The sequence below is a fragment of the Anser anser genome (assembly GCF_964211835.1).
Source record: "Anser anser genome assembly, chromosome: 24".
NCBI classification, from domain to species: Eukaryota; Metazoa; Chordata; class Aves; order Anseriformes; family Anatidae; genus Anser; species Anser anser.
Genome location: NC_139745.1, coordinates 3360378 through 3379477, shown reverse-complemented (window position 1 = coordinate 3379477; position 19100 = coordinate 3360378). Strand labels below are relative to the sequence as shown.

The 19100-nt window shown below is 57.1% G+C and overlaps 1 protein-coding gene across 31 annotated transcripts in view; it reads left to right on the top strand.

Annotated features, from left to right (window-relative positions):
- EPB41 (erythrocyte membrane protein band 4.1) overlaps positions 1-19100 on the top strand; it is an 88232-nt gene that overhangs the window by 6962 nt on the left and 62170 nt on the right. For 8 of the 31 annotated variants that reach the window (XM_083810293.1, XM_083810301.1, XM_083810299.1 and 5 more), the window contains exon 1: positions 10326-10596. The exons of 10 other annotated variants lie outside the window; for them this stretch is intronic. Coding sequence is in view for 1 of the 21 variants with exons in the window: in XM_083810275.1 (XP_083666401.1) it covers positions 1122-1172 (51 nt within the window). In the remaining 20 variants the exon portion in view is untranslated. Of the gene's footprint in view, positions 1-872; positions 1173-10325; positions 10597-11232; positions 15785-19100 lie in introns of those variants that run through there. 13 more of the 31 variants (XM_083810300.1, XM_083810285.1, XM_083810283.1 and 10 more) reach the window with 10 other exon arrangements.

The following is a 19100-nucleotide window of genomic DNA, read 5'->3' as shown; positions in this document are numbered from 1 at the left end:
GAAAGGAGAGCTCTTCTTCACCTGCTCGCCAGGCTTTCCGCACCAGTGGATAATAACTCTTAAAAATAAACCCTTAAGAACAACCAGTGCCCCGGCTCCAAGTCCTCCTGTTCCAGCTGTTGGGGGGCTTCAGTCTCGCTGGAGATGTCGGCCCAGGGACCTTCAGCATCGCGTGGCGGGTGTGACGTCCCGTGGACACATCCCAAAGGGCAAGCACGAACTTACACGTGTCCCTCTGGCGTGGCATCACGCTGAGCATCCCATGCATGCCGTGAGCTCTGCCGTGTGCGCCCGTGTCAGTGCACCCGTGTCTGAGCAGCTCCCCGGCCGGGCTGTGCTGGGGGGCCGAGGACCGAGCCACATTTTGGAGCCCCTCGTGGGCCCTGGCGTGTGCCGCCGGAGCGCGCAGCCGGGCTGGCTGTGGCTGAGGGACCCGTTGCTCTCTTGGATCTCTTCATTTAGTTAATGATCCTTTTGTTGAGAGGATTAGGGTTTAGAGGCCTCTGGCAGAGCGTTAATTAAATTAGGTCTGTGGGTGTTTTGTTGAGTTTTTAAAGCCCACTAGAGGGCTCAGCTGAAGCCCTTTGGAGCTGGGGCCGGAGGCATGCTGTGCGTCCACCCCCTGCCTGGTGAGGTCTAAAAGAGAAGTTATGCAAGGCTGGAGGAACTGGACGGCCCCAGAGAAGCCGGTCTGCAGCCTCGGCCAGAGCTCTCCCCTTCTCCAGCTCGGCGGTGCCGGGGCCGTGCTGTGCCACCCCCTGTGCACCTCCTGGGGCTCCCAGGAGGGCGCCGGACGCAGGGCGTCAGCGTCACCGCTCGCTGCATTATCAGCGTTAAGTAACGCCCGGCTAACTTTTTTTTTTTTTTTTTTCCCCCTTCCCTGCTTCGTGTTTACATTTCTAAGAAGTGGCCCAACGTGAACGTCCGGTTCCACCTTCTGTTCTGGGAAAAGTCAGACGCTCAAGTTCGCGAACGCTGCCGCGGCGCTCGCGTCGAGTACAAGCGTGAGCACTTGCTGGGCGGCTGGAGGGGTTTTTCTGGCGTGTTTGGGGGTTTCCGTGTTTGGCTGGAACTGCTTATTAACCGCTGTCTCTTCTTCTTTCTTTCCATACGCTGCCCCCATGATGGATTGTGGTGCCTCACCGTGGTCTGCCCGGCTGCCTCGTCTCTGGGTAAGTACCTGCTTCGTTAGAGCAACGAGGGGAAGCAGCTGAAAGGAATCACTTCGGCTTAACTAACGAGCCCGCTTGTTCCTTCCGTCTTAAACTCTGCAAATCACTTGGGCTTAAATAATGAACCCACTTGTTCCTTCCATCTTAAACTCCGGAGTGTTGTTGGTTAACAAAGAGTGGGGATTATCGTGTGTGTGTACCTGCATGTGTGTTAATGTTTTGGGCACCGAGAAGCGTTTCATATAGCGATTTCCAGGCTCTTTGTAGGATGTAGAAGCCCCCAGCAGCAGTTGTTCTTGCCAGCCTGGCCTGCTGGGCGCTGACCCAGTGCTGGCAGCACGCTAAGCACCAGCAAGCGAGGAAATGGAAGTGAAAATTGTCCTGGTAGTGGAAAGCAGCACTCGCTGTTTCTCCCCAGATTCCTCCTGAGAGCTGCTGATGGTAAATCTGTGCTGTGGTTGTGTAAGAGACTCTCCGAGGGCTGGAGCCCAGCGCTGGGCTGGCTTCCCCTCTGCAAACCTGCAGATGTGCGTGGCTTCGCAGGGTACAGAGAGCAGCCCGAGGCGCTTCTGGCAGGAGAGGAGGGGAAATGCACGTCGAGCTTGGAGCGGTGGGCACTGATGTTTGCGGCAGGCATTCACGGGGATCTTTCTCTGCGTGGGGGAAGATCATCTTGGTGGGGCTGATTCCCGTGGCTTTGCAGCTGGGGGTTGGTGCCTACCCCTGCACCTGGCTGCGAGGTGCTGTTAAAACCTAAAATGACAAAATAAGGTGGGCGCGCGTGGAGGAGGAAAGGAAGGAGCCGCTTTGGGTAAAGCTGGTTCTCTGGACGCGGTGAGATTATCTCTGGAGACTTTCGAAGTTTTTAACTGACTTCTTCTTTCAGAAGTGCAAAATACCCTACTGCTAAGCTTCCCCCTTCCCTGTCTGCCTTCCCCCACCCCTGGTTGTATCGCCTCCTCTCCCAGCAATGGGAAGGACTGCGTGTGTGCAGAGCAGCCCTGCTCCAGCCCCGCCGCTCGGTACGCTGCCAGTCACTGGTGAGACTTGAAGGGAAGGCAGGGAAGGTGCTGGGAACAGATTGCTTTATTCTTAACTCAGCATTATTACACCATGCCTCACAGGGGAGGGCAGGAGATGAATCAAATCCAAGTATAAACCTGTTGTTCTTACCCAGAAGTAAGTGAAGCACTATATTTAGAAGCCGAGTGGCTGTCTCCTGCTCTGAATGAGCTGTTCTTCGCTACCGAGCCTCTGAGAGAAGGGTAATTAATTAACCGGAGGATCTGCCTTGATCAGAGGTGCCGAGCTCCCCTCCAACCCCCGAGCAGTCATTTGAATGCAGAGCAGAACTCCCCCGCACAAAAGGCTTACCTGCGGGCTGGCTTCGTGCTGGCCAGGGGCTGGCACCTGGGGCAACGTGCAAGGGCTCGCTCGCACGGCTGTGACTGCACCAGGGGACACCGGGGTCTTCCTCCACCGTGGGCAGACCTTCGGGACACGGTCAGCACAGTGTGACAGCTTGCCAGTACCTCGCAGCTGTGTTTTTTTGCTCGGGTCTGCCCGGTTTACCTACTTACCTGCAGCAGGACGTGGTGAATGCAGCACCGTGCGTGCGTCTCATCTGCCCTGCGTAAGAAGCGCAGCAGGGACCGTGCGGGACGGCACTGCTACTGCAGAGTTGTTTGAGAAGGCAAAGCTCTGAAAAATACAGTGTCCTTGATGGTTGGTGCGGGGTGAAGCTGATTCTGGCCCTGTTCTGGTGTAGATCTCTGCGTGTGAGCGGTGAAAGACCTTGTCTCTGGTCAGGGGTGAATTCCTTCCCTGGGGAAGGCTGGTAACCTGAACAACCCCTGCTTTGCTCTCCCCAGAGTAGTCTCACGGTGAGTTTTGTCTGTATGAGCAGTCTGTTGCTCACCATGTACTGCACAGAGGGCAGAGGCTTTCAGCGTCCCTGCTGCTTATAAGCTTTTGGGGTTTTGACCCTGATAGTGGATGAAATCTGCTGCTTGGTGAGTGCTTGGTCTTAATCTTGGTCAGCAAACAAGAAGGCCAAGTGGCACTTTGTTAGAGATGGCAAAGATAAAGGTTGTGTGGTCCGGTTTCGCTGGATCAGGGATAGCCCTGACCTGCACCCAGCAGAGAAATCAGCCGGCTCAGGTTGCCTTTCCATCTTTAAGCCTGGCTTACCTCTGAGGTAAAGGTAAAATGCATGGGAGGTGTAGTGAGGGAATCTTCTCTCCTGGCCTGATAAGAGTGTTGGACATTGGTCCTAAAAGTAACACACCAGCAGCCTCCGTGAAGCTTCTTCCGTGCTGCGAGAAGCTGGAGGGCAGAAACCATGAGAAAAATGCTGAGGATGCGAGTGCAAGAGGAGCCTGCGATGTCTGAGGCTGTGCGCTTGACCTTCAAGCTGAGATTCACATACCTTGCCATCATTTGAAGCCTGTCAGGAAACCTTAAGTGAGGTCACGGAAGACGCAAGCTGTCCGGGGAAAAAAAAAAAACAACGTTCAGAGCTGTTTGTTGTAAAGGAGGTGATAAGCACAGCGTGGCTGCCAACTGCCTGCTGCTGGGCTGTGTCCTCCTGTACGTTGGCACTGGTGATACTGGGAGCTGTATGTTGGGATCTCAATGTTTATCTGTTTAGGAAATTATTTGTCTCTTGCTTAATTACGACATGGAGCTGCTGAACAGCTGTTGTGTTCGACAAACGTGGGCTTTGCCGTAATTCTTAGTTTCCAATGTAGCTCGAAGAGGAAGAACAAGTAAGGTCTTCTGCTTTTCTGCCTTTCAGTGACATTTTCTACTTTGAATCTCTCTAGGAAACGTGGTAGCAGGGTACCCCTTTCCTTGTCCCCCTCTGTCAGAAGAGACTATCAGAATCCAAAGCGGTGTCAGGTTCTGGGGCTGGCTTAGCTCAGTGGTTTTACTTCGTCGCTTTGTAAGGCAGTGAAATCGTTCTCATTGTGGCGTTCAAAATAGCCGTGCTGCCTTCTGAATTACCATCTAATTAAATGAAAGCAAAAACTCAAGGCAAGTGGGCTTTCTGTATGCCTTGTTGCATAAGAAAAGCTGTTTTTGTTGACCTAAAAATCAACATTGAAAACCAGCCGAGACAGAGATGCTTTCCCCCCGCTCTGTGGGCAGTGCGTAGCAGTTGCCACTGTTCTTGGAGAGCCATTCATGTGGTGGCAGCTGCGAGCCCTCTTCAAAACAGTTACTCCTTTGAGGCTCGCTTCCCTTGTACTTGATGGTTGCAGGAACCCTGCTGTGGAGACAAATAATTAGAAATAAAAGATGGCAGCTTAATGATTACGAGCTCCTTTCTGATGCAGTCCGTGGTGGAGGCAGAACGCAGGGGCGAGCTCTGGCTCCTGTGCATCCCCGAGCTGCTGCTGCGTCTCGCTCAGATTTACTGCGTGCCCCGCGTTGACCTGCAGCCGAGCCTCTGTGGACCCGCAGAACGCGCCGAGCTAACGGAGCTGTATTATTTATTTCAGTAACGAACCTTTGTCACAGAGGACGACTCTCAGCAATCAGCCGCGGCAATGGCAGCGGCCCGAATGAAGCACGGTTCCTGCCCCTGCCTCCGAGTCTCTCCATACGTACCCACAGCTTTCCTCGACTTCCAGTTTCCCCTTTCCCCCTGCCCCCAGTACTTGGGTTCTGCCCATAAATCTGAACAGCTTGGGGTTTTCTTTATAAAGCAAACGTGGAAATACACGACCTTAAATGAAGTCTCAAAACACCTTATTTTGTAAAGCTCCGGAAAAACCGGCAGCAGCGCGATGCTATCCTCTGGGATTTTGTCTTATTGATATTAATCTTTTTGAAGCTGGTATCCATGACTGCCAGTTTCAAAGGTTAATATACTGCGTTTCAACCAAGCCGAGAAGTCTTTTTTTATTTGTGATATGGAAATGTGCACCAATTAATCACTGCGCACCTGCAGAAATGCCTCTCTCAGCAGACGCTGGCTGTGCTGTATTAGGTCGTGGGATCATCTGTGGAAAGGACTCGGGGTGACAAATCTGATCCAGTTAGTAGCTTAAGACAAACCCTGCAAGGTCCAAGGAGATGGCAGGTAAGGGAAGCAGCGCTGGACAAGGCGGTGCAGAGCTTTAGCTCGTATTCGTGAGCAGGGAGGTAGCCCGTGCTCTGTTCTCCATGGCAAAGTTCTTTAGTTAAATAAGCGTTGGGTCTTGCCAGGTATCCCTCGCTGTCTGCAGGTCCAGCCCCATCGTGAACTGCTGTCAGGGGTCTGGAGCTGGGTTTGCACTAGGAAAAATTCATTGCAGGAATTTGCAACCTGGCCTCCTGATTACAAGGGACGTGTAGTGCCGATGAGGGCTCTCACTTACTGCTGAATAGACGCCGCTCTTACGTAAACGCTGATCTAGAAACATCGCTCCCCTCCGCCGGCTGAACCAAAGAGCCCGGAGTATCTGGCAGCCGAGCGATGCTCTGCCCGGGTTGGGAGGGCAGCGGCACGGAGTCAAATCCGCGCTTCAGCAACCTTTTGTGAAAGCTTCACCTACCCTGGTGCCTCCCCGGTGTTATTTAACCAGAGCAGAGCCTCTCCTTGCTGCAGTCTGACTTCTCATCCGTGCGAGGAGTGCATCAGCCGCTGACGTCCTTTGTTTGTGGCGTGGCTCTTCTGTCTCCCTGCCCGAGCTCTGGTCCCTAGGTGGCACTAACTGTTATTTTTGGGTTTATTTCAACAAAGGCTGCGTAGCTGAGCTTGTCCCCTGCTGAAGCGACAGCTGCGGCTCCGGCCGAGCTGGCTCTTGGTGTTTGGTGGAGGAGGCTGGCGCAGGGGCTCGAACGTCCTCCTGCTGCCCAAACACCGGGGTTTCCAGCAGCATCTCCTGGAATTTATCTGGGGCATCGAGCACTGCCTCTGAGCACACTCCTCTATTTTTGGTTGTCTTCTTTCCACTAAGACTGTTGGGCAATGAAGAATTGGTGAATGCTTGAAATGCCGTTGTCTCTCTTGCGCTGGCTCTTTCCACGGGTCGGTTTGTTTCTCAGGCTGTTTCTGGAGTTCAGGCTCACGCCACACCAGTTCTGCTTTTTCCTGAGCCTGTGCTAGCTGTTTTCGCAGCATTGCTTGTAATCCATTCCCCAGGGGTTTTAAGCACTTTCTGGATACTCTAAGTGCAGCCTCTTGTATGTTTAACACTTCCTACCCAAACTTAAGGGGAAAAATATTTCTCTCTCAACATAGAAACATTCGTCGTATGAAAACTTGATCCTGCGATCTCCAGCTGACCTCCTCTAATCTTTACGTGGTGCATCTTGGCAGAGCCGTGCTTCACGCGCTGCCTGTGAGCCCTGGAACAAAGCTGACTTTCCAGGGAGCTGTTCCCTGTCCTGGCACGCGGCCTGGGGAAGAGAGAGCTGCTGCTCCTCTTCGTCTGCTTTATTCCTCCTCCTCCTTGGCGCTAGGCTGCTGCGTAGCAAGACACCGACTCCAATGAACATCGGCTTCGTGCAAATCAATGAAACCCATGATGGGAGCTTAAACAAACCAGATTCTGGGTGGGATAGGAGCTCCTGGGTGTGCAGGCTTTGCTGTCTGCCGTTCCCCTCTGCCCTCCCCATCTCCCCAGAGGGCACCCACGTAACCCAGCCCGGTTCCAAGAAGACACAGCGGCTCGGCAACTGGCTTCTCGTCCCCACAAGAAAGAACATGTGCTTTTCGTTTTGCAACAACAGCCTTTAAATGGCACGACTCCTGTAACTGAGAGGGGGGAAAAAAAGGGGAAAACTCTCCGGTAGGGGACCACACAGAAAAGGCTACGGAGAAGCAGCCTGGATTTAGCAAAACTCTCGGGACTAACTGCTATAACATTAAGTGGGATCACAATACCAGACACTTAGCCTGTTTAACTACGGAGGGTGCTGTTTGTCCCCTTTAATAGCTTGCTGAACAATGAATTGACTGTTGGTTTTGGAGAGGGAGGGTGCCATGGCAGGCTGGGCGAGATTTAATCTCGGCGGAAATACCCGGTACGGAGCGGGGTGCGCGTGGATGCGCCGGGCTGCCTTCGCTGCGCACACGCGTTGCGGCGGTTTTGGTTTCTTTGGGAGCGCTTCTCGAGTTTGCAGTTCAGTCTGTCGGAGGCAAATTGCTACAAGGCTTTTTCTGGCGCTGAATCCTGCTGTGCCTATCGCTTCGCATGCTAAAATCGAGAGGTGAGCACTTGAGAAAGTCAGCGCTAGCTGAAGCGCCCCTTCCTTCTGGGTGAATTATTTACTTGAGCTATCTTTGGTCCCGATCACTGTTTTACAGGAAAACAAAGCTCGTGAAGTTGAAGGCAGATTTCCTTTACACCTCATTCTTGCTGTCTGCTATCGGCCAGATCTGCACCGCTGATGGTGACAGCAAATCTCGGAAGAGGAGCCAAGGGCAGAGGGCCAGTGCTGGCAAAACCGAGCCACCTGCTCTCCTCCCACCTTGTTTGCTCTTGTGAAATGGCCGCTGCTGCCTTTGAGACGCTCACTTGCTAGCAAAGTGTGTGAACGTAGCACGGAAACTGACCGAGCCTATTGTGTGTGTACGCACGGACATACAATACGCACACCACCAGCTCGCTTAGAGCAGTGGTGGATAAATCATTCCCTTGGCCAGCTTAATTTCTTTGTTTTCCTAGGGCTTGGAGGAATCCCGAACGTTTCTCTTCACCCTAAATTCTGCTTGCTTTGGGGGAGGGAAAACCAATGCCAGAGTGATGCACGGTTCCTTTGTTCAGACTGGGAATTCCTCATTTAAAGAAGCTCCTCGGGGTACGGAGAGCTCCGTGCAGTTTATTATTGGTGTCAGTAATGGTTTTAACACAGTGTTCACCGGCACTGGCATAAATTGGGAGCCCCGTTTTATAACTGTGCATTAATGCACAAATCCTACCAGCAGTGCACCCTGCAGGGGCCCTGCAGAGTATCGGATCACCTTACAAAGGATTTTTTTTTATGAAGAACTTAGCTCAGCTGGTGTTAATCTGGTGTCTAGATACTGCTAAGATGCTGGAGTGCAGATTTAGGAGCCGCTTGCTAGCTGCGTGCCCATTAAACAGCCGGAGGGCAGGGTCCCCTGCCTCCTTCTCTGTTGTGACCCTCTGGATTTGCACTGACCACGTCCATGAGGATCAGAGCACTTGCAAAACGGCCTTTCAGCTTTCAAGGAATGGCTTCTGCCGTAGAGACTACAAATGCATGCCTAAAATGAATATAATTCCTCTCCTGATTCCTATATGCGGCAGCTGAATACCAAGAAATCCTGACTTATTAAAATAATTCTCGGTCTCTAAGTGACTCTTACAGAGTGACCTAAACCAGCTGCAACTGGGAGAGTTCTTTAAATATTTGCAATCCTGGCTTGGCACAGGGCAAACTGTTCTTATAGGGAAGAATTTAAGAAATTTCCATTACTTCCTATGGGATTTCAGAGGTCAGTTTGGGGCTGTGTAGGAAGGAAGAGGCTAGAAGCTAACCCAGAAATTTACAGCACAAGTGTGTTGTTGATGGTGGTATTTCCATATGCAGAAGAGGTTGTGTGTGTGGTTTTATATTTTTTTTATATTATTTTTTTTTTCTGCTCCCAGTGAAAGAACTGCTATGACCTAGGTTCAAATCCCCCTGCCCCAGAAGAAAATTTTGAAGGCGCTCTCTTGTCATGGACCGAGTGCTGCTTTTCATGTTTGTGGACTGTACTGCTGTTGAGTTTCTTCTGCCAGCGAAGCTCTTGGCCATTAGTTTGGGGTCTGCATGGGTAACAGCATCCTTTGTCCTAGTGCTCCCTGTTAGTGTGGTTCAGTGCTTTACCTGGGGAATAAGAGAGAATAATGAATACGAGAATACGAGAGCTGCAGCCCTCTGCACTCAGGGGCTGGCAGGCAGAGTTGGGGGCATCTGGTGGCCTGAGCACGGCAGATGATGTGCTGCATGGTGCTAAGTCACTACTTGGATGGGAAGATTTTGGTGCTCTGATCTCTTTGCCACATAATTTGCAATCTGCTGTCGGTCGGCGTGTGCGCATTACAGCAGAGCGGCGTGGATTTGTTTGCTTGTTTTTCTTAAATGCGAGAAGCCGTTGCCAACCCCTGGCACCCCAAAATTACAGCTTCTTTGCTTGGCGGTTTTCTCCTTAAAGCCCTTTGGCCTCAAGTTGCGCCAGGGGAGGCTCAGGCTGGAAATGAGGAGACATTTCTCCTCAGAAAGAGCGGTCAGGCGTTGGGACGGGTTGCCCAGGGAGGTGGTGGAGTCACCGTCCCTGGGGGTGTTCAAGGAGAGGCTGGACGCGGGGTTTGGGGACATGGTTAGCGGGTGATGGGGGTGGTAGGGGGATGTTGGAGGGCTTTTCCAGCCTTAATAACTCCGTGATTCTGTGAACAGAACCTGCTCAGGAGAGGAGGCCTCGGTGCCAGCAGGTTAAGGGAGGAGCGGGCAGCCCCGGTGTCACAAACCCTGCCTTTAATTTGTGCGCAGACGAATCAGGTCCCCTCTCCAGGCTGATGATCCCGTGTTTTTTTTTTTTTTTTTTACCACATTCCCCGTTTTTTACCCGTTCCCCGTCTTTTTCTGTGCGGCGTGGCGTCCCCCTTCAGTGCCGTGCCTCAACTTTCTCTGTGACACAAGGAGACGCGATCAAAATGTAGGTCACTGAGGAGAGCGGGGCCCGCTCCCGCCGAGGAATGACGAGGAGACGCCGCCGCCTCCTGCCCCTCGCTGCCCGTTTTGTGCCGTTTCCAGTCAGCTCCACACGGAAAATCGCCCCCCCGTGCCACCCCCGCCGTGTGTGCGCCCCCCGCCCGCTCCTCGCTGGGCTCAGCGCCGGTCCCGCCGCCGTGCGGCCGCCCCGGGGCGTTCGTTGGGGCCGGGCTGAGGCGGGAGCGGCCGGGGAGCGGCCCCCGGGTCCCCGCTCCCTCAGCGCGGCGGGGCCCGGCCTGAGGGGAGAGCGCGCGGGGGGGTTGGGGGGGGGGGAGAGGAGAGGGGGCGCTCCCGCTCCCCCCGCCCTCCCCGCCAGCCGCCCTTTCCCTTCCACCAATCGCAGAGCGCCGCTGGCGTCCCGCCCCCTGGGCTCGGCCAATGGGAACTTACTACAGTGTTGTGGGTGGGGGCGGGGCCGGGGGCAGAGCCACAGGGCGGGTGGGCGGGCGGGCGAGCGGTTCCCGGCGGGGCTCGGCTGCGTTCGGCTCGGTTCGGCGGGGCTCGGCGGGGCTCGGTTCGGCAGGACTCGGCTCGGCTCGGCGGGGCTCGGTTCGGAAGGACTCGGCTCGGCTCGGCGGGGCTCGGTTCGGAAGGACTCGGCGGGGCTCGGCTCGGTTCGGAAGGACTCGGCTCGGTTCGGCGGGGCTCGGGGCGGCCCCGAGGCGCTGCGCGAGAAGCGGCGGGGGCGGCCGCGCGCGCTGCCGGCGGGCGGGTAAGTCAGCGGGAGCGCGCGCGCGCGCGCGGCGTACCCCGGGTGGCGCGCCCGGGCTGCCTGCCGCAACGCCTGCCTGCACGTGCGGGGGCGCGCGCGCGCGTTCACGTCGCAAAGGTCCCCCGCGTGTGCGCGGGGTTTGGTGCGCGCGTGCACCGAGCGCGCGTCTGCCGTGCACGGGGCGCGCGTACCTTGTCCGCGGGGGCGCGCGTGTCATGGAGGGGGGCGAGGGGCTGGGGGGGGGAGTTATTGGGGTCGGGGGCGTTATTGGGGCCGGGGGGTGTCATTGGGGCAGGGGTACCAGGGGCGTTATTGGGGTCAGGGGGTGTTTTTGGGGCCGGGGGGTGTCAGTGGGATCGGGGGTAATAGGGGGTGTTCCTAGGGCTGGGGACGTTATTGGGGTCAGGGGGTGTTATTGGGGTCAGGGGCATTATTAGGGCCAGGGGTATTATTGGGGTCGGGGAGTACCAGGGGGTGTCATTGGGGTCAGGGGTGTTATTGGGGCTGGAGGTGTTGCTGGGGCCGGGGTCCCAGCCCATGGGCAAGCCGCGCTCCCCTGCCCACCCCATTTCCCACCCCATTTCCCACCCCATTTCCCACCCCATTTCCCACCCCATTTCCCACCCCAAGGTGCCTGGGTCGCGTCCTCCAGCACCGCCCGGCTTCGGTGGCAGTGCCCGGAGGGGCTGGGGGCCGGGCGAAGCCCTTCAGGATGAGCGTGCCCCCCCCCGGGCACCCGCTGTCCGCTTCGGGGTTTTCACGGGAAGGGGCAGGAGGCCGCCCCCCGCTCTGGGAGCACCGCGGTGTCCCTGCGAGCTGGGTACCGGGAAGGGACGGTGTCGGGGTCTGTCCCAGTCCTGGTTTATCCGGTTATTCCCTGGGGTATTGGTAAAAACACAGGGCAGCAAAAAAAAAAAATCCTATTTGTGAGCAGCAGCGCGAAGCTAGCTTTTATGTTCCCTTGCTTTTTAGTATTTAGGGTTTTAAGGGTTTCCTAACTGAACAGGTTTTGTTCGTAAGTTATGGGGGATACGTGGGGACGCCATCCCGTGGAGGCTCCTCCCGATCACTCGCCTCTCATTTCACAGCCCCACTGAAAAAAATAGTGTAGAAAGGTAAAAAGGCTCGCTGCTGTCCTGTAAGGGCTGGCACCACGGGGCCGAGACCCCTGCGGTGCCGTAACGGGGTCGGGAATTCATTGAAGGTTTTCCTGCGATGTTTTAGGGTGGTGGCTACCGGGGCTGTTCTCCTCGCTGGGCACCCCGCGCACATGACGTTTCTTTTATTTTAACGCCCGACGCGGATGGTGCTGACCTGTGGTGCCTTCAGGTGTGTTCCCGTGATGGTTTTGGGGTGTTTGGTGGGATTTGAGCAGTGTTTGGTGGGATTTGAGCGGCGGCTGACACAGAAACCTTCCGTAATAGGGCTGGGATCCTCCGGGACAAACCTAACCCGCTCCCGAAGGCGGCACCAGGACGAGCATGCGGATCCTTACTGTTAAACCTAGCCCGTGAAACACGGCTCTGAGCTTTGTTCCCTAACGAAAATACCCTGACTGCTTCTCGCGTGAGGCCGGGGGAGAAGAACAGGAGGGACCTGTGCTTAAATCCCCCCCAGCAGCGCAAAGCCCACCCCTGCTGGGGGCAGCGGGCGGCAGCCCCCTGCCCGGCACCGCTGCGTGGGCGAGGGGAAGGAGCCCTCGCAGCCCCCTCCTCCTCCGGCACAGAAAAGCTTCGGAGAGTTCTGCTCCGAACCCACAGCTTACACCTCCAGGAGGGCGCCCGCCAGCCGCCCCCGTACGCGGATGCGGCGTTTCCGAGTCGCTTTTCGGAAAGCGGCGCAAAAAAATCCGTCCTGCCGCCCCGTTTTGCCGCTCGTGGAGGGGATATTTAAATGCTGGGAGGTAGGGTGGGAGGCACTTCGCTCCCCTTTCAAAGCCTTTACAAATCCACGCGGCAGCCATCGACGCAGCGCCGTGCCGGAGGGGCTGGTGGGTTTCGAGCCGCGGGGTGCTCGGCGGCTCCGCGATGCCGGGTTCGGGCGCCGGGGCTGCCCTAACGCTGGGGGTAGGGGCATGGTGCTGATGCACGGTGCTGGCCCCGTGCTGGGGCTTCTGCCAGGGGCTGCTTAGCGTCCCCGGGGAGCCTCGGGTGCCTGGAGTTGCAGGAATTTGGTAACGTGGCATCTGTTTGATGGGAGCCTCTTGGTTTTGGGTGCCGGGTGCGTGCCGTGGGGCAGGTGGGGCTGTAGTGAGAGGGGTCCGCAGCCGTCCTGTTATAAATTCTTCTGGTTACGAATCCCGTTTTGCGCTTTTAAACACAGCTTCAGGTTTACCAGCTTCTTCCTAGCCACGTTTCATCCCGGTGCCACCTCCCCAGCGTTAAGGCATGCCGCCTGCGCGGATCCAGGCTCGGATTTTGTTTTCGTCTCTTGCGTCCCCCTGGGGAAGCCGTCAGCCGCGCTTCGTATCCCGAGTGGATCGCCGGCGGGGCTCGGCGATGTCTCGCAGCAGTCGTTCTGCTTCCTCGGGGCTCAGCTTTGGCCGTAATCCCGTGTAGACGGACCAGGGGCCGTACGGAGCGGGTCCACCTCGGGCCCCTCACCTCTTGGCCGTCCCGACCAGCGCCGCGGTTCCTTAAGTTGCAGAAATCGGAGGCTGCGGCCCGGCGGGGATTTACCCTCGTCCATCGGGTGGATTAGGAGGGAAGGTCCGCAGCTCGCGGTTAATCCAGATTAACATCCCCGGTCTCTTTACGCTCGGTGGGTTGTTTACGCTCGCTGCGTGTTCGTCGGAATCGTTGCTTGTGTAACGCCACCGACGTTACGCGTTAAAACCAAACACTCCTAATTCTGTGTGGATGCACTAAATCCCGCTCTTTTTGCTTTTTTTTTAAACGAAGCGGTTTCACGGTGTGGAAAATTGTCCGGGCATTGGGTGCGTGGCGCGGGCGACGATTCTCATCCGGATCCTGGTGCAGATCCCCGTGTAAACGCACTCGAGGGGTGCTCGGAGCAGGCACGCGTAGCAGTGCTTCACGCGTCCCGTTGTGCACAGCGCCTGGAGTCGGGAGCTTCTGGAGGGCACCGGGCACCCCGCGCCCCTGGGAGGTGCAGGATGGGTCCCAGCCAGCCACGCTGCGAGCCGGCCCCGCATTAAAATTGCAGCCAAAGGCACGGAGCCCCGCAGCTCGGGGCACGGTTTGAGCGCAGCAGATTTGGGCTAGTTGGCCGTTTCTGTGAAAAACGCAATTCCCCGTGAACTCGCGGGTCACCGGTTGTAGGCTGATTATTTCCCCCCGCTCCCCCGCCCCACGTAACGCGTGTGCGTGAGAGAGATAATTAAAAGCTTTTCGTTAAATAAATGGCTAAGCTGCTCACGCGGCTCTGCGGCGGAATCGCGGAGTCGGAGACCCCCGGGGGCGGACGACGGGATGGGGCTGGTCCACGCGGGGGGGGTTTTACCCACGGGGCTGCCGCCAGTGGGGACAATCCTGGCTCATTTCGTGCCCCAAGCTTTATTTATTTCCCGCTGTCCCAGCTGGGCTCACTCGTGGGCTGCGCACACTCGTGGCTGCCTAGTCCCGCTCGCGGTGCTGGGCAGGGAGCTCGTCGGAGAGGGGCTCGGGGTGGGTGAATTTGGGGCAATAAAGCCCACATTCGCACCCTAAAGGTGCCTCGACGCTGGCAGGAGGCTGAGGACGCGCTCCCAAGCTTCTCGTAGGAGGCAGGACCAGCATCGCTTGCAAGGAAACGGCGTTTTGGGGGTGCTCAGGAGCAAGGGTAGGATTTGAGGGGTGCTGGAGTGGAGGCGGGGGCACCGTCCCCGTCCCCTGCCCTGCTGCTGCTTTTAGCTCCGGCTGCCGGCTTGAAAACAAGCCTGCGAAGCCAGAAACCGGGAAGGAGACGGAATAAACGTGTGGAGGGCAACAGCAGAGCGCCCGAGTTATGCTACAGCTGCTGAAATAACTCCTCCTGGGTGCAAATGAGGAGCTTTGGGGGCTTGAGGAGGCGCCCGGCTGCAGGGAAAGCGACTGTTTTCAGCGAGACTTTGGATATCCGGCTTCTGAGGAGGGTTTAAGGGCTTCCGTGCTTTCCCGGGGAGGAGGAACGGCCAGGAGGAGAAGGTAATTGGGGAGGAAAAAATATAGATTAAATATTTGTTGCTTTTCCCTGGGTTTCCCGGTGCAGCCAGGCCCCACGGTGTGGTCAGAGGTGGTGGGAAGGGCTCCTGCAGGTGCCCGGGGTGCTGAGCCGATCCCGCAGGCCGGCTGCCCTCAGTCCCCAGGGGGTTCTGAAAAATAATTCAACGGGAGGCGCTGGGGGGGGGGGGCGAAGCCAGGAGGAGTCCCGGGAGCGACTGCACAGAAAGGGGCCGGGTGCTGAGCTCCCTGCTCGCCTTCCTGGCGCGCGTGCCGCGTTGGAGGAAAAAGCTCCCCTGGAGCCGGGCTGTTGCGGGGCTTTTTGTTTTGTCTTTGCGTGCGGCTGCTTCCCTCCTGGCCACCGAGATGCTCGCTGCAAGAAACGCTTCCTTTGTTTATTTACGTGCAGCGCTGTCGGCTCTGAGCTCCCGCCTGTCTGCGTCCTGCCCTTCCCCTGCCCTTCCCCTTCCCTTTTCCTTCCCTTCCCCTTCCCCAGGAATTGGCTGAAATCCCCTCGCTGGCCACGGGGATGGGGGCTGCCGGGCGCTTTGCTCTCCTGCTCATCCAAGGACCGACGTTTCTCCCCGCCTGCGTGCTGGACCAAGCTTTTCTTTTGGTCTCATTCAGCACCTCAGGTAGGACGGTTCAGGCTCAGTGCCCGTCCCCCTTCTGCCAGCCCCAGGGCAGCGATGCTGTTACCTGCAAAAACCCCACGGCCCCGATTCTGCCGCGCGTTGCAACCCTTCTAACCGGGGCTTTGTCTTGGGCACGGCGCGCAGGATCGCAAGGAAGCAAGGAGCTGCGCCCCTTTGATGCATTGCCCATGAAATCAGCTAAAAACCGCGGGGAGATCGGCGCTTTGCAAGCGGTTTGGCCTTCTGAAACTTGTGACTCCGGCGAAAAAAAACCAAGTGGCGGTTGGTTAGTTAGAGTGAAACCGAAGGCTGATCGCTCGTCACTTGTGCGGCACCTCGACTTTACCACTAGAAAAGCATCTGGGGGTAGGCGGGGAGCCCTTCCTGCGCTAAAACCGCCTGTCGATAGGCTCCGTGAGCATCCTGCTGGGGCGGAGGGGGCGCAGAGCGACGTTGCAGCCGTGCATCCTCCTGCTGCGGGGCCTGGGAGCTCTTCTAGCGCTGCGTTGGGAAATAGGGCTTGGAAGTTGTTGCTCTCTTTGAGCAAAATCTGTCTCTGCCGCTCCAAGCAGCGAATTATATATATATTTTTCTAATGCAAATGGGAAACAGCTCTGACTCGGAGCGGTGCAGACGTTCGACTTGTAAGTGGCTACTTTGTCGTGCACGCGATGAGCCCGCGTGGCACCTTGCGTGGTCCCTTACGGCTTCGCATCGTGTATGCAGGCTGCCTTCCTGCGAGGAGAGGGGGACGGGGCGCCGCGAGGTAGCGGGCAGGCTCCTGGTATTAAATATATGCAGGGTTAGAAAGGCACCTTGTGCTGTGCTGAGTACTCAGCTGAAGCACCCCAAACGTGTTCCCAAATGTCTTTGATCTGGGCGTGTACCTGACCATCTCCTGCCACCACCACGTTCCCTGCTGGTGGTCGGGGGGGTCCCCAGGTCCTGGTGCCACCCGGACCCGCAGGGGGATGCGTTTCTTTCTCGAGAAGCCGGTCTGTGAGGCGGGTGGGACGAGGGCTGGCAGCAGGGACGAAGCGCGGAGAGGAGCCCTTTACGTTCCCCATCTTTTTCCCCTTTCCTAGAAGGCTGGCGCTGCCCTGGCCTGGTGTCGTTGGGAGTGAATTTAGCGCTGAAAGTGCAAAAAAGCACCACGCAAAGCGAAGCAGACGTTTTGCGGGATTATCAACAAAAAGACGAGAAGGTGGCTGCGGCGGTGGCTTGCAGCTGCTCGGCACGGGTGGCGCTGCCTCGGCGCCGCGCGGTGGGCGGCTGCCCGCGGAGCTGCAGGAAAAGAGAGCAAAGTTTATGAAATCTTGGCGTCTGCCTTGAAAACGTTTCGTTTTCTCGAGATCCTACCGAAGAATGTCTTAGGCCTGGGTGGGTGTTAAGTCTGAGCAAGGCGAGTTGCAAAACCTCTCCTTGCGCTGGTGACGCCGACGTGCGCCGCGCGGTCCCCGCGCTCCTTCCCAAGCCCGCTCCGGCTCCGAGCACCTCGGCTGCTGCTGGTCCATGCTGGCAGCCCGGGCTCGGTCCTGGCTGGCCAGGAGGGCTCCGTGCTCGCCTGGTGGCCCGCGAGCCCCCGGGGCTTTGTCCTGATGTGGGCTCGTTTGAAGCGGTGCCACCGACCGCGTGCAGCGAGCGCTCTCTGTAATTACCGCGGGCTCTTGAGCGCCGAGTAATTGGGAGCAGTAATTGGATGGTAGCTTAAGAGCGGGAGGTTAAACGAAACAAACAGGCTCGGAAGGGGAACGCCAGCAGGTAAAATGGCCAGGAAACGGTAAAAAAAATGGTAAATCCTGTCCTGCTGCTGCTGCCCGCAGCCTGGCACTCGCCGTGCGCTCCGCCAGCGAGCGCAGCGGGGCCGCGACGTGCAGCCCCACGGCCTGGCTCTGCCACCCCTGCGGGACAGCACCGGGGAGGAGCCTTTAGGAAGCCCCTTCGCTTAGGAATAAGGTAACGGGATGCTCTTAACGGGGAGCTTTAATTCATCAGAGCGGTTTCTGCGATCTCTTTAGCGTGGGTGATGGAAACAAGCCGGGGGCTGTGCGTGCACGTGCTGAAGTCGCAGCTCCGAAACGAGCCATCAGAGCGTCGAGGGAAGCGCGGTTCCACGTTCGTGTGTCTCATCTTTTTACTCCTGTTACGAAGCCGCCCTCCTGGCCGCTGTGCCGGCCAAGCAGCCGGCTTCCTGGAGGTGGGGACATGCCCCAGCGCCCGCTCGTTATTTTCATCTTGCGGAACCGCTGCCGAGGAACAAGTACTGCCCGCCTTCAGCTCCTGCAGCTTATAAAGAGAACCTGAAGCCGTCGCCGGCGAGGAAATGTGAAGGAGGAGGCTTCGGAAGGCGTTTAAAAACTAAAAGGCATCTGGCACGAGCTGGCTGCCTGCTGGCGGCCGGGTGAGCTCACGGTCGCGTTTTGCTCTCTCCGCTTTTTCACCCTGGCTACCTTTGAAGGGTCTTCTGAGCGCAGTTTTAGCCCTGACAATGCTATCCACGGAGCTTGCAGAAAAGAGGATTTGGGTGGCATTTGGTTCCCTTGTGCTCCCTGAATGCGGCTTTCAGCGATATTGTTGTGCGGCTCCCGCCGTCAGCAGCTCGCTTGTCTGGCGGGGCACCCGCAGCCCTTCCCCAGCACAATTTGAGCTGCGGCTCTCGGCTCAGCTCCTCTGCTTGGTGCCTTCCCTCTGGACAAGACCGTCGAGTCCAAAATCCTGATGATATTCTTAATTCGCTGGCAGTTTTGGTGCTTGCTGCGTGTCTGAGCCCTCCACGAGTCCGTGGCTCTCAGCTGGATGGGGAAGTGTCAGGCTCAGAAGGGCTTCAGCCGGGCGTGAGGCGATTGCACAACTGGGATTTAAATATGAAAAAGGGAAAAATAAGCAGAGCTGCTCCAAAAAAAAAACAGGCAGCTGTTAATAATGAATCTGCATTGCTGGGTGCATACGTGTGCATGCAAACACACGCACTTTGAGTAGGGTAAGGATTATTGGGGGACCTAACTTGTAAAATAAGCAGCATTAGGACACTAAGATGCGTACCCAAGATCAGTAGCTTGGCCAGAAAGCAGCGTTGGTCTCAGCTGGCTGCAAACACAACGATTTATTTTAATGAGGAGATATTTAACCTGCCGCGTTCTGTTTTCTCCGTCCGCTTTCCCCGACTAAAGGAATATTTCTGTCCTGCACGGCTTGTCGTTATCATTATTTTAATACCGCGGTCTTTAAGAAGTTGTGTGCTATTTGCTGCTGTCTCCTCCGCCGGAGCCTGGCCAGGAGCGTGCCGCGGGCGAGCGTCCCCACGCCGGTGGAGCAGGGAAAGCAGCTTCGATCCCCAAAGCTGTGCCCAGGTTTCCCCAGCACACGCCTGTGGTCTGTCTGCAAGCCCCTGTGCTTGCACCGGGGCTCTCTTCGGCGTGTTTGGGGACCTCAGGGTTCTCCTGGTTCAGCGTTTAATGCGAAATGAGAGCGGGGAGAACAAAGCAGGGAACAAATGCCCGAGAGAGGAGCGGTGCAGGAGGCAGAGGAGGTCGAGGGCAGCTGAGTGTGAGGGTGGGAGGTGAGTGCTGGTGCTTCTCGTCTGTAGGGCAGCCCGCGGGCTCCTGGTCGGGTGCTGTTGGGATGAGCAGCAGAGTTGAGCGTGGCTGGAGAGGATGCTGCTGCGACGTGCTGCTCAGAAACAAGGGGCCAGGAGCACGATGCTCGGTGCTGGTGCTGTCCCCCTGGTGCA